This window comes from Myodes glareolus, chromosome 2 (assembly GCF_982192425.1).
Source record: "Myodes glareolus chromosome 2, mMyoGla1.1, whole genome shotgun sequence".
In the NCBI taxonomy this organism is placed as follows: domain Eukaryota; kingdom Metazoa; phylum Chordata; class Mammalia; order Rodentia; family Cricetidae; genus Myodes; species Myodes glareolus.
The window spans coordinates 67,030,035-67,042,337 of NC_142027.1; the positions used below are offsets into that span (position 1 = coordinate 67,030,035).

The following is a 12,303-nucleotide window of genomic DNA, read 5'->3' on the forward strand; positions in this document are numbered from 1 at the left end:
GAAAATGAGCAGCTGCAACATAGGAAAGACCTTAATACTGGGGATTCAAAGGACTCTTGCAGTCACCAGGGAAGTATTCCTAGACCCTGGCCTGTGCTTGTGCAAGTACAGGAAAGTACACGGAAAGCCAACAGCGTGGGATAGCTGGATGTGAGCTGATTATAAATTCTAAGCTGATCGTTATTTTTCCAATAGGAAAGGTCAATAGCATTTTATTCCTCCACTTCAAATGTTTTTTTCCTACCAGTCCTTCCATTTTCTAAAAGTCAGCTCAACAGGATCATGAATAGCTGTCATTTTAAAAATTAAAAGCTATGCAGCTGGGCATTGTAGTCCACACTTGGGATCCCACCACTTGGGACACTGAGGCAAGATTATGAGTTTGGAGTCAGCCTGGGCTACATGGTGAAGTGTTTTCTTATGACAACAGGAAAGTAAAAGCCATGCATTTGTGTTGCCACTCTGTTGGCATGTCTGTTCGGAATATCCAGCCATACCTTCCAGGGCAGGTGTGTGCATTTCTCAGGATTCCAAGAAAGCCATGTACTTAGTCTGTCTACGTGGGCTTTATTTATTACATCAAACCATCTTCAAATAGATTTGCAGACATCCAGAGCCAAATCACAACATGAGGTTGGAAAGGGTAGAAGGAATTTTCTATAAAACTTATATGTATAATAAAATTAACTCAAGCCACTTCCAGTTAGGTCCCAGAATATAAAAGAGACTTGTATGTAAAGGACATTTTAGATGCAACTTCATGCAAATGTAGTCATTTAACAGATAGGGGCAGTGGTTAAGGACAGCTTTGAAGTCAAACAAACCTCGATTCAGAGCTCCCCTCATCCACCATCCACTTGCCAGTTGTATGATCCTGGGCAGGACCTCTCCAGGCCTCTGCCTGCAAAATGAGGGCAATGATACCCCCGTGAGGCTGTGGCACGGGTCTGTGTTACATTGCATGTAAACACTCAGCACTGTGGCACATGGAAGATTCAACATTTTATAAACCATTAGTGACAATAAATACAGAGCATCAGAATGCAAACTTTAGTGTGTATAAAACTATCCAGTTCTACCATTGAGATTAACCCTACAGACTTTATAACACATACATTAAGAAGCCGAGGAACGGTAGCAAACATGGCGTGAGAATACCGAGTGAGACCACTGGTACATGCCCCCTCCCTCATTCATATTAGGGTGACATTAGTCTCAGGGAAATGTGCTTTCAAATTCTTGAGCCCCTTTAACCATGATGCAGTGACTGAATCAGGCCACGAGGGCCTTGACCGTGAGTGACGTGACATGTGCATTTAGACAGCTCCTGGCATCCTTGAAAACCTTTGCTCCCGCCACCATCTGGAATGTCTCCCACCTCCTCTGAGCTCAGGGCAGCTAGAATAAATACCATCAGCCTGCTGCTCAGGTCTCCTCTCCTTAGCCGAAGTTCTGACTGAAAGAGTTTCAAACTAGATTTCTCATTTCTGTAGGGTGAATGCGAGGCAGCCTTTGACTCCATAGTGTGAGCCCCAGACAAACCAGTCTCTGATCTGCCCATACTCACTAGCCCACTTAGTAATTCACTCCCTCAGACAGCCTTGCAGCATGCCCAAACTAGCCCCATAGTAGGAAAACTACAGGTTGCTGCATGTCGTGGAATCTGGCCATAGACAAAAATCACATATTTCAAGCCCATTACTGCCGAGCGTCTACGGGAATGAGTAAGCTTTTCTATATTTCTCTTTCTCGATTAAATGTTACAGCAAGGTTTGGTAAGATATGAGACCCTGAGAGTTTAAGAAGAGGGTAACAAGGGCACTGCATAAACACAAAGGATCACAGCCCGTAGGATCTCTTATTTCCTGCACCCCTGTTGATGCCATTCCTGCCACTCCTGTTATGTCTGTGTCCCAGACACTGCAGGACTGGTCTACGGGGGAGGGGGGGTCTCACGAGTTGAAAGGAGAGGGATTTGAATTCTGGCAGCAAGTGGCCAGTCAGTGATCCTCCTCTGGATCCTGGACCTGTTCGGATTCTTCTGAACCTTCAGACCCAGGGATATCTTACCCAGCTCCTCTCTACTCTCTTCTGGAAGAACGGTTCTGGCCTGCAGGTTGCACTCTGTGCACGGGGTTACTAGGAGTAGGCTGCACTGATGGTTTAACGCTGGTTTCTCTAAAGGGCGCTGGGATCTCACGCAGATTTCTGCAAAGTTGTATGCAAATCACAGAGCCCAGCCCTTTTCTTAACAGGATGGCAACCTTGTTCCTCGGTGGCACCTGGGACCTGGAGATCCTTTCTCCACTTACGTTTAGCGCGCAGCCTGGGACTTGTCCCTGCAGCTCACCGGGTTAGCCGTGGCGCCGTTGGGATCTCCCACCAGGACTCCAGTCACCCAACTCTCTTGAGACTGCTCTGACAGGGCTGGTATGGGGTGCAGCCTTTGCTCAGAGGGCAACAGGTTCCAAGCAAAATCTGCCCGCCTGGGCCATGGGCTCACCCAGAGCCTCCCTGCTTCTCTCCCAGGTGCAATTTTGAGGTTGCTGAGCTTCAATCCAAAGTCCAAAATGGTGGGACACCAGGGACTTCAAAAGGCCCCAAGGCCCCTGTGTACTATCCCCAGCTCCCAACCTGAACACCAGGGATTCCCCCACACACATGAGACCCTCATTACCCAAAAAGTCTGTAACTCCAGTTGTGTAGCTAAAGGGGTTCATTTGGCTACGAGTTTCTCTTCAGGTTGACATTTCTGTGAACAGTACCCCACCTTTAATCTGGAAAAGGCCGTCTTCTAACTGTAGCTCGCCCCCTCTACATCATGAGAATGAGGTGGGGGGCTTGAGATACAGGTGGTGAGGGTCAAATCCAGCCTTTCCCAAACACTGACAGCAGCCACTTCCCTCCACACATTCTGTCTGATGCAGCTTCCTCTCCACTCCTCTCTGAGGTCTCTGGGGTTAGACCACCCTTCTAGTCCCATTTGCTTCAAGTGATCCTGTTGGTTGGGGTGGGAAACAGGAAAAGATCTAGAGGAAACCCACTGACCACTTGATAATTGTTGACACTAGGTGGTAGGTACGTGGTATTCATTATACAATTCTCACTTTTGTATATGTTTGCAACTTTTCATAATAAATTTTTTAACATCCTCCAGTTTCCATAACATTCTAGAAAGAACCCTAACTCCTAACAAAACTTCATGGACGCCCCACCACCACCACCACCAAGGCAAGAGGCAGGGATGATTCCATTTCATATAAATATATATAAATATGTATATATATAAAACACTCATTTTCTAACCTTTTTTTAAGGCCCACTGCTTTATTTTCAATAGACTACACCTTATTTCTAAGAGGTCCCAAAGTTGGGCTCACTTCCCAGGCCGGGTGATGGGGGCGGGCAGGGGAGAGGGTCCTTCAAAGTTTACACTTCCATGTGTCTCACACTCTTCCTGTGAGAACGTGACTTGTTCAGTGTTCTGAACTTTGCGAAGGGTACGGCTCGCAATGCAAAGGGTCATTCTCTGGAATTGCACCTGGCTCAGGAAAGGACTGTACTTTGTACTTGAACTCAAATCCAATGGAGAACCTTAACATGGGCATTTGCATGATGGGAACTGCTGCTGTCTTTTTTCCATATGTCTCTTTCTTGGATGTGTTCTAATAAAATGATTCTAAAGCTGTTGATACATAGTGGTTTATAAAGAATTTCTGTGGAGTTCAGAGGCCCTTAGATTCTCTGCCTTCCCCCTTTCTGAAAAGACCTGTCAAACTGAGGGCAGACACCTAGAGCATGTCTGTCTCTATGGCGTGATGGTGGCACCGCTACAATTGCAGTCATTAATAAGGATCATATCAACCACAGCTATTTAAATTCTCTGGTTTCCTAGCAACAGAACTTGTTTTCCAGAACAAAGATGAATGACCATCTGTAGATGGGAGCAGTGGGGAAAGGCAGAAACGGCGGGGCCGAGTCGGGAGTAGAATTCACTCTACCAGGGAGGGAGGGAGGGAGGGACTGGGGAGAGAGCAGAGTGTAAGGAAAGAGGGGCAAAGGTTGTCCGAAATAGGCGGGCCAAGTTTAGACTAGCTCCATGCGGTGGGAGGTCTCAGCACCTTCAGGGGGTGATCAACTGTTAGTTTTTATTTTCAAATTTTGATAGTAAGCCATAGCACATTGCAAGACTCATTGGGGAAACATACACTCCCAGAAGTAGATATTTTGAGAAATACTCTCTTCAGCCAAAAGTGGTGAGGGCATTCCCCTAAACTAGCAACACCCTTAGAGTCTAGCCCATGGTGAGCTGGTGTCCTTGGGGCCTCATTGGCTAACACGACTGTACAGGGGCTGCAGAGGCAGTGTCAGACAAGGAGGCTTCCATTCCTTAAGTGCTTTCCTCCTGCCAGACACCAAGAAGTTGTTTAATTTATTCCTGTGATTTTCATAGTCAGAGAGATCAGCAAAGTTATGTCTATTTCCCTAATGGTGAGGCTGAAGCTGTGAAGGAATTGCTTTAACTTTAAATACATTAACTAGAACTAACAGATTTGTGATTCTGTGGTTTGTCATTGCAATATCTGTGCTTTTCCAAGCCACAGGGTTGATAACCAGGTGTGTGGCCTGAGAGGTGCATAGCATAGCCACCTCCACTGTCTCCATAAGTTGCCAGTGCAGACCAGGATTCTGTTCTTCCCTGTGACTGGATAGCGCTATAGACCAGGGTCTCACACATCTACATGCCTGCAGCTTGGTTGCTTGTAACTCACAGGCCAATGAAGTAGCAGTTATCAGTTCATTCTCATAGAAATTTGTTTACACACCATGTAGTTAAGAAATGCCTCCAACTGCTTACTGGGCATTAAAAAGTAGGCGAGCAAATAGATCCTGTCCTCATGGAACTTAACCAGTTCAGGAACCATGCATTAGTCAGACAACACACGAATGGATTTGTAACAACTTGAAGAAGATGTGAGATCAGTAAGATGAAACTAAGACCAAACAGTGCTGCTTGCCCAAGGACATATGACAACTTAGGGGCAAAATAAAAGCCAGAGTTCAGAACCCCTGAGTTTTCTTTCTATACTATCATTTCTCTACTGTGTCCCACAATTCTTTGGCACAGCTGTAGACCACCCTCTAGCCCCAGCCAGCTATATGAACATGTCAGTCACTCAAGACACCGCCCCAAAACTAACTAAAACCCAAAGGCACATTTGGAAATGATGAACTAAGTTCCTGAGGCTGGCACTTATCGCAGCACGCAGAACAGGAACTAAAAGGCAAAGCTCTATGCTGTCGTGACACTGCCGGATAAGGGGGTGCACAGGTGCTGCAGTGTTTTACACTGATCCCAGTGTTCTTCCAACTTCCAAAGCAAGCAGTCACTCATTCAGCAAATGCTTACTGAGTGCATACTGGCGACTAAGCATGGTTCTCACTGCTAAGAACATGAGCGATGGAGATTGGGCACATTGAGGATGGCACAGCAAATACAGGACATGAATGATTAAAACGCATTGCCCTCAGAATATATATATATTCTCATTGGAAGAAACAGACAAAAACATGAATAAAGAATTAACACTGCATATAAGAAAACAATAACTGTTACAAAGAAAATAAATCAAGGCAGGAAAGGAGAACATGACAGAGGTAGAGATGCATGTTTAAGTAGAGTAGTTGTTTTCAACCACTGAAAAACTGATGTACCAGGTCACATGTACACAGTACATGCATGTAAAGGTGTCTGCTCTTTTTAAGTGTAACAGAGAAGTACCTTTAACACACTTAACATGTCACTTTGTGCCCAGCTCTAAAAAGCTAAATAGTGTGATTGGGAAAGACCCCAAACCATCTTCTCTGGCATATCCAGATGTTCAAATCCCGGTTTTATCTTTTCCCTCCTTTGGGTTAAAGCAGTGGTTCTCAAACATTCATATGTATATGTATGATGTCAGAGTTACCTCAAGGGCTTGTTGAAACCTAGATCCTGGGCCCCACTCTCAGAATTATGTATGTAATTCAGTTCATCTGGAGTAGACACATGAAGTTACATTTCTACCAAATTCCAGGTGATACATATGCTGTTGGTTCAGGGATCACACTCTGAGATCTACCCACTGTTATAGTTAGGTAAGCTGTCTATTTAAATAAATCAATTCCATAAAAAGGGATATACCTGTTCCTTGGGTTTCCTAGACATTTCAGAGTAGCTGCCGTTGAAAAATAAAATTCTTTAGAAGTGTAATTTTTTTAATGGAACCAAAGCCCAAGATTCCAAGTCTTCAGGAGGTAAACAAGAAACACGTCCCGACAGGAGGTGACAGGGGTGTTTTTTCATTTTCCTGCCGACCCTTAGTATTTTATTGCTACAGTATGTCTGCAAGCCTTTCTGTCCTCTTTCTTCCTCCTCACCAACTGACCTAGAACACTTTACAGATGATGGAATTGATCCATGAAGAGGTGTCTAGCCCCCTCATGGTAGAAAAATGTCAGCTGCCCCAATGGGTCCCAGAGTTCCTCCTTCCCTGACTGTCTTCATCTCATCAGCTAAAGCATTGTCTTGGGATCCTCATCCTAGGAAGTTGTTGTCCAGGACGTAAACTTGTTCTTTGCTTTTGATTCCTTGAAAACTTTCACTCAGTGTAAGAAGCGTGATTAAGTGTGGCAAGGACTGAGCCCTGTGTGAGCTCTCTGTACCATAAATTCTTCTCCCACCAGGTATTATACAGCGGATGTGCTAACTCACTTTATTAATAGCCTGAGCTAGAACTAATCATTACAAAAACAAACAAACCTGCTGGGGAAAGCACACCTACCACTTTCCGAAGAAAAATAGAAATGACGCTTTGGTTCCCTGTGCCACTGCTTCCGTTCCATTAATAGATGTAATCGAACATTTTCTGTATCACTAACATGCACAACAGAATGAGTGCATTTTCAATTGGGTTGCTCTTACATCACGTTAATGCTCAAGTCTGGCCCCACAAACAAGGAAGTGAAGACTAGAAACCTCCTTTCCTAGTACTTGCTGTTTTAGTTATATACTCAAACACCCCGTACCAGTTCCTCAAGACGGAAGGATGGATTGAACCACCTGGGTGTGGCTTTTAGAATTTTAATTTTCCCTCCTCTGTCTCCCAAACACCGATATTATGACAACTTCTTCCTATCCATATTGCTACTGGGACCCTCATTTATTCAGTACAGATTTAGTTAGCCTCAGACCCTGTAAAGGCTACTGAACAAGCTACAGAACTGAATTAAAGATAATCCTGTTCTCAGAGAACATAACACATAATCGAGCCTTTCGAATAATCAACATTTGGTGGTAGTCATAAGTTCAGACCCAGGCCTTAGTCAACGGGAGCTCCTCTCTGTTTTCATTCAGTATATGCCCTTAGAAATCCAACTGTTAAGTTATTTCAGCGTCAACATAAAAGAGGCACCACTAGGAAATACACCATACCTGAAGAAAATGTCGTGTCAGGAAAAAACACTAGCCTGGAGCTCTGGGAATGTACAAAGATAGCTATGTGTAGGCAGCCCAAAAGCATCATACATGGAGAGCAGTCTGGGATCTAGCATCTGTGGTATATACTCCACGTGTGAACTGTGGAAGTGGAATATGTATGGGTCATACATAATGCTTAGAGGATCAGGAAAAAAAAACATTGATAAAAGATCCATTGTGAGTGTGTTTGGTGAGCTTGACTCAAAAGCATACTAAGAAAGTAACTATTTCTCAACAAAGTTGAAGACTCCTGCCAATCAGTGACACAGGGAATGAGCAGATGACACGTTGGGTTGTGGAAGAGCGTGGGATGCGTAGGATTCATCCAGCTCTGTTATTTCAGATTCCGTGAAAGGAGATTCAGACCATGATCCTACAGGTGGTTGTGGGGTTGAAGGGCTCATGCGCACATACACACCATGTAGTCACAAATATATAGAGATGAGACGGGCGCTGTAGATTAATAATAGGTTTTCATGAGGATATAAATTCGTCAGATAAATTCCAAATTTACAGCCTGGAAAGAAAGACAAGTTAAGAAAATAATAAGTATAATCAGAAATGAAAGGTGAAGTTTTAATTCTGGTGAGTCATGTATACACCTGCCTTCCATCTCTACTGGGCCAGAAAAGTGTCCGTAGCCTGATGTCCGGGCTCTGTCGTCACTTTTTTTGAGTCTGGATCTTGTCACTACTAAGTGGAATTCCAAGTCAAGATTTTAGAGTCATCCTATCAGATCTGTCCTTTGAAGTCTATTTCTTCCCCGCAAATCTATCCATCCAGGCTTGCCAGTGTCCATCAGGTGCGCCCTTGACATGGTAATATAGCTGTGCCTGCCGTGGTAGACCTGGTCATGGGTAGTGGTAGCTACAGAGAGATTCTGAAGGCTTGGAAATAGAAATGATGAAGAGAAGTTTTCATGTATCTATCATTGAGTTTCCAGGGTGGCAAAATAAAGAGTGTTGTTTTGTTTGTAAGGATATCCAGGTCTTCTGTTGCCTGTCAATGGTGACCATTCAAAGGTCAGTACAATGTCAAGTTTGTAGGTATGGCTATAGTGATGGTTGCTAAGTGAATGTTAGGGTGAAGGAATGTCCCAAGTTGTATAGGGATTAAAATGTAGTGGCAGAAAAATAATATACATATTATTAGCATGACAGACACTCTGAGAGTACACTATCACTATGGCATTGTGTGTGTTGTTTTGGGCTCTCACAGATTCATAAGGACTTACGTAGACAACTTGGTCTCAAGAGGAGCAAGGTGATAAGACTGGTTTCTATCGCTGAGTTCATCTAAGATCAGCTGGAAGGTTGGAATGAAAGTAGGGGACTCTATGTTGCTCACGCTTCTTGTATTTTTGGTTGGGATTGAAGAGTCTAACATGTTGCTTCATAGTTTAGCATTTCTGAAACCACCTAGTGAAACTCTTGTTGAAAAGCTATAGATTGCAGTCCTCAAATCAAGGCCATCACAGGTCACATAGGTGCCGTCTACCTACCCTGCAGTGCCACACAGACAAGCTTAGTAAGGGAACATCAAAGAGGGAGCCTTTGCAGTGTATCATTGGTCCGTTGGTGTGGCAAAATAAAAATGGTGCTATTACGGCATGACAGCACAGAAAAAGGCTTCAGTGTAGGGCCAGACATGAGTACAGCCTTCCAGGAGAGGACATACTGCCATCAACCCAGTATGTATTTCTGGCTTCCAAGGAGCTGAGCGACTCAGAAAATCAAGTGAGATAATAAAAAAGGCCAGTGAGTCTACTGCTGCTCTAATTTAGTTATGTGACCATTATCACAGCCTCTTTCCTGTCTTACCAAGACCTCAAAAATACCTGAGTAGCTGATTTCTTCTGGATTACATGTTTTATTAAAGAATGTGCTGGGTGCAGAGGATGGATTTGGGATACTAGCATTGGACACAGTCTGTTTGGTAAACATTAACATGGAGGAGTGTCTAGGGTTTTTCCCAGAGTGATATTGTGAGACAGATTCTGGGCAGTCTATCAGGAGACTGTGGGAATGGCCAATACAGTCTCCAGAAGTCAATGAGATGGTCGTCATTCATAAGATAAGAGAATGGCTAATAATTAGTAGCTCTCACACAGAACTGGGTGTCTCTGTCATGGCAAGTCTGCCCTCCCCCAGGAGCATAGATAAGAATTCCTGCCCTGGGTCTTATATTCTAGTGGAAATACATACAGGTGAAATACATAAGATGCCAGCTGATAGCACATACTATGGAGTAGGAAGTAGTCTAGAGGGTGGTGAAAGGGTAACCCGAGTGATGGTGACCAACAGTTGGGGATACATAGATAACACAATCCGTCCAAATGGTCTCCAGATGGCTAGTGGCAATGAGGCTGTATTTCAGGGGAGGGTAGGATAAGGACATTCTAGAAACATATATAAGGTTTTAGAAAACTCTGTTCATTACTGATACCCAGGAGAAAGAAGACTTGGAGAGAAGCAATCTTATTCAGGAGGAGAGTGAGCGGGGCTCAGTAGTGAGCATTTGAATAGTATACATGAGATCCTGGGGTCCATCCTTAGCACAACAAGCAGGCATTCACAGGCAGGCACATGGCACTCAGCCTTCATGTCCCTGCTGGAGCCAAGATGGTATCCTAGAGGCCATGTGAGAATCTCATACCACTCTCCAAGCAGCGCCACCCAAGGGGAGCCCTTCCCATGTGACCCTGGCCCTAGGTCACGGGAATCTGATGCACTCGAAGTGAACAAAAACCTTACCTGTAGAAGGCTACATCCCTCTGATTCACATGGCTGACAAGACTGTTGAAATACATCAAGATTTGGTCTGAGTCATGTGATTCTGGGAACTCAAAACTCATACAACACACTGTTCATATGCCTGATGTTCCAAAAGAGCCTTGCAAACTCTGAGAGACATGGTAAAATATGGGCTCTCTCCTTAGTGAGTTTAAATATTAGTTTCCTTTGGTTGTGTCCTTCACTCCCAGCAGGCTGCGGGGTCCCATCAGGCTAGATTACATGCTTGGTAACAGCAGGAAGTAGTTGTCAGCTTGGCCTGTCACCAAGACAAAGACAAAGTTTGTCTTGCTTGATCACAAACAACACACACCTCAGGAGACCTGAGGAAGAGGTGTAGGGATTCGAGACAGGGTCCTAGGATCCTAATGGAATCCTGTTCTTTGGACCCAACCAAACAATAGATAGCTTAGCATGGGGCTGAGTTCTTAATTGCCGGAAGGTGGCTCACTCATCCTTGGAATATGAACATTCATTCCCCGTTTCTTCTCCCAAGACCCCACTTAGGACTGCTTTAGCATATGCAATGGGATGATGTGGTATGAGTCTTACTCTCTCCTCACCCCTGTATCAGTTTGTCTCCAGAGGCAAGCCTTTGAGGTTGAGGCCAAATGAGAAGGGAACTCGGGGCACCAGCACACACTCACTCCCATTTATTGTATTATAAGCCTGACAGCTTGAGAAACACATGGCAAGACTAAGGTTGTCTACCACAACTGTGTATGACATTAATAAGCCACTCTGGACAAGGGCTACGTGGGACAAGCGCATCCCCATTCAGGTCCTGATGCAGGTCAGTGAGGAGGATGCTAACACTTCTCCCTGCCTTGCTTAACTCCTGGACTTACAATTCCCAGAAAACAGTCCAGAAGTGGTTAATGGCAAACAAAATTTTCCTGTTGTTATGGGAAATTGAGTGTGACGTGTGGTTATTTTCTATTTTCTTTTGTATATAAATGCTTTTGGAGGTGTTCTAACCATACCTGGTGTAGTTCAACCATCTTTTAGCCCGTTCTGATAAAAATTCAATTTTGAGCATGACTAAGACCTCATTTATGAGTTGCAAAATCATTTTGAACTTGCTTGTTAGCTGGATGAAGAGGCGGGTTTAACCTGATAGGATCCATGTGAAGTCATGCTCGTAATTGGATTGTGGATTGCTATACTGTGAGTATCGTGAGGACAGGGATTCAAGTCTGCTTTATGTTTTCTAAATTAATTTTGTTATGTGACAACTTTTATTCTTTGTTGATTTCATACACACGCATATACAATGTATCTTTGTCTAATTTCCCACCCCTTTTTAATCGTCATCTTTAATGCCTACTCTACTGTCAGGTGCATTATAAGTCAATTGGGTAGTGTGGGAAGAGAGCGCAGTGCCCTTAGTGTGCAAAAATACAGAGAATAATGTTCTCCACTTTTAGTGCAAGCAGCCTAGATGCTAAGTACCGTGGAGCAGAATGATGCCGTATTTGGCAAAAACCAATGGCAGACTCTTTGAATTCCAGATAACGTCATATATAGGCAGGTCTAAGACATGAGCTGATGAGTGAAGCTAAGCCCAGGATCGAGAGCCAGGACAGGGAAGTGAGGCAAGTATAACAGAACATCTCCAGGTAAAAGGGGCAGAGCACTCCAGCCAGAGGAGCGAGCTGAGATCCTAGGTGCACAACCAGATGTGGCACAGAAGCGCCAGTGTGCTTTGGCCAATGACAATTCTGAGACCTCTGCTGAATGCAGACTCCTCCCAGAGAATATTGTTTTCTCTTATCCACCCCTGATTTTTTATATCTCGCAGTTGGCTTCTGGGTTTGGTGGACCATTTCTAATTAAGAATGGCAAATAGAAAGAGAGGAGAAGGCACCAGGGGCCTGAATCAGTGAACAGGAAAATAAACCTAACCGAGTAACGTGTTGCCCAGAATGAAACACGTGTTCAGAGAAGTCAGGGTTGAAAATGGGTCTCGTTCGGCTGACTTCACTGCGTTGG

At 44.3% G+C, this 12,303-nt stretch overlaps 1 protein-coding gene across 25 annotated transcripts in view; it reads left to right on the forward strand.

Moving 5' to 3' along the window:
• Kalrn (kalirin RhoGEF kinase) overlaps nucleotides 1-12,303 on the forward strand; it is a 598,618-nt gene that overhangs the window by 421,203 nt on the left and 165,112 nt on the right. For 8 of the 25 annotated variants that reach the window (XM_048454129.3, XM_048454132.3, XM_085685492.2 and 5 more), the window contains exon 34: nucleotides 2,256-3,694. The exons of the other annotated variants lie outside the window; for them this stretch is intronic. In XM_048454129.3, the coding sequence (XP_048310086.1) occupies nucleotides 2,256-2,318 (63 nt within the window). In that variant the 3' untranslated portion in view covers nucleotides 2,319-3,694. Of the gene's footprint in view, nucleotides 1-2,255; nucleotides 3,695-12,303 lie in introns of those variants that run through there. 25 annotated transcript variants of the gene reach the window in all.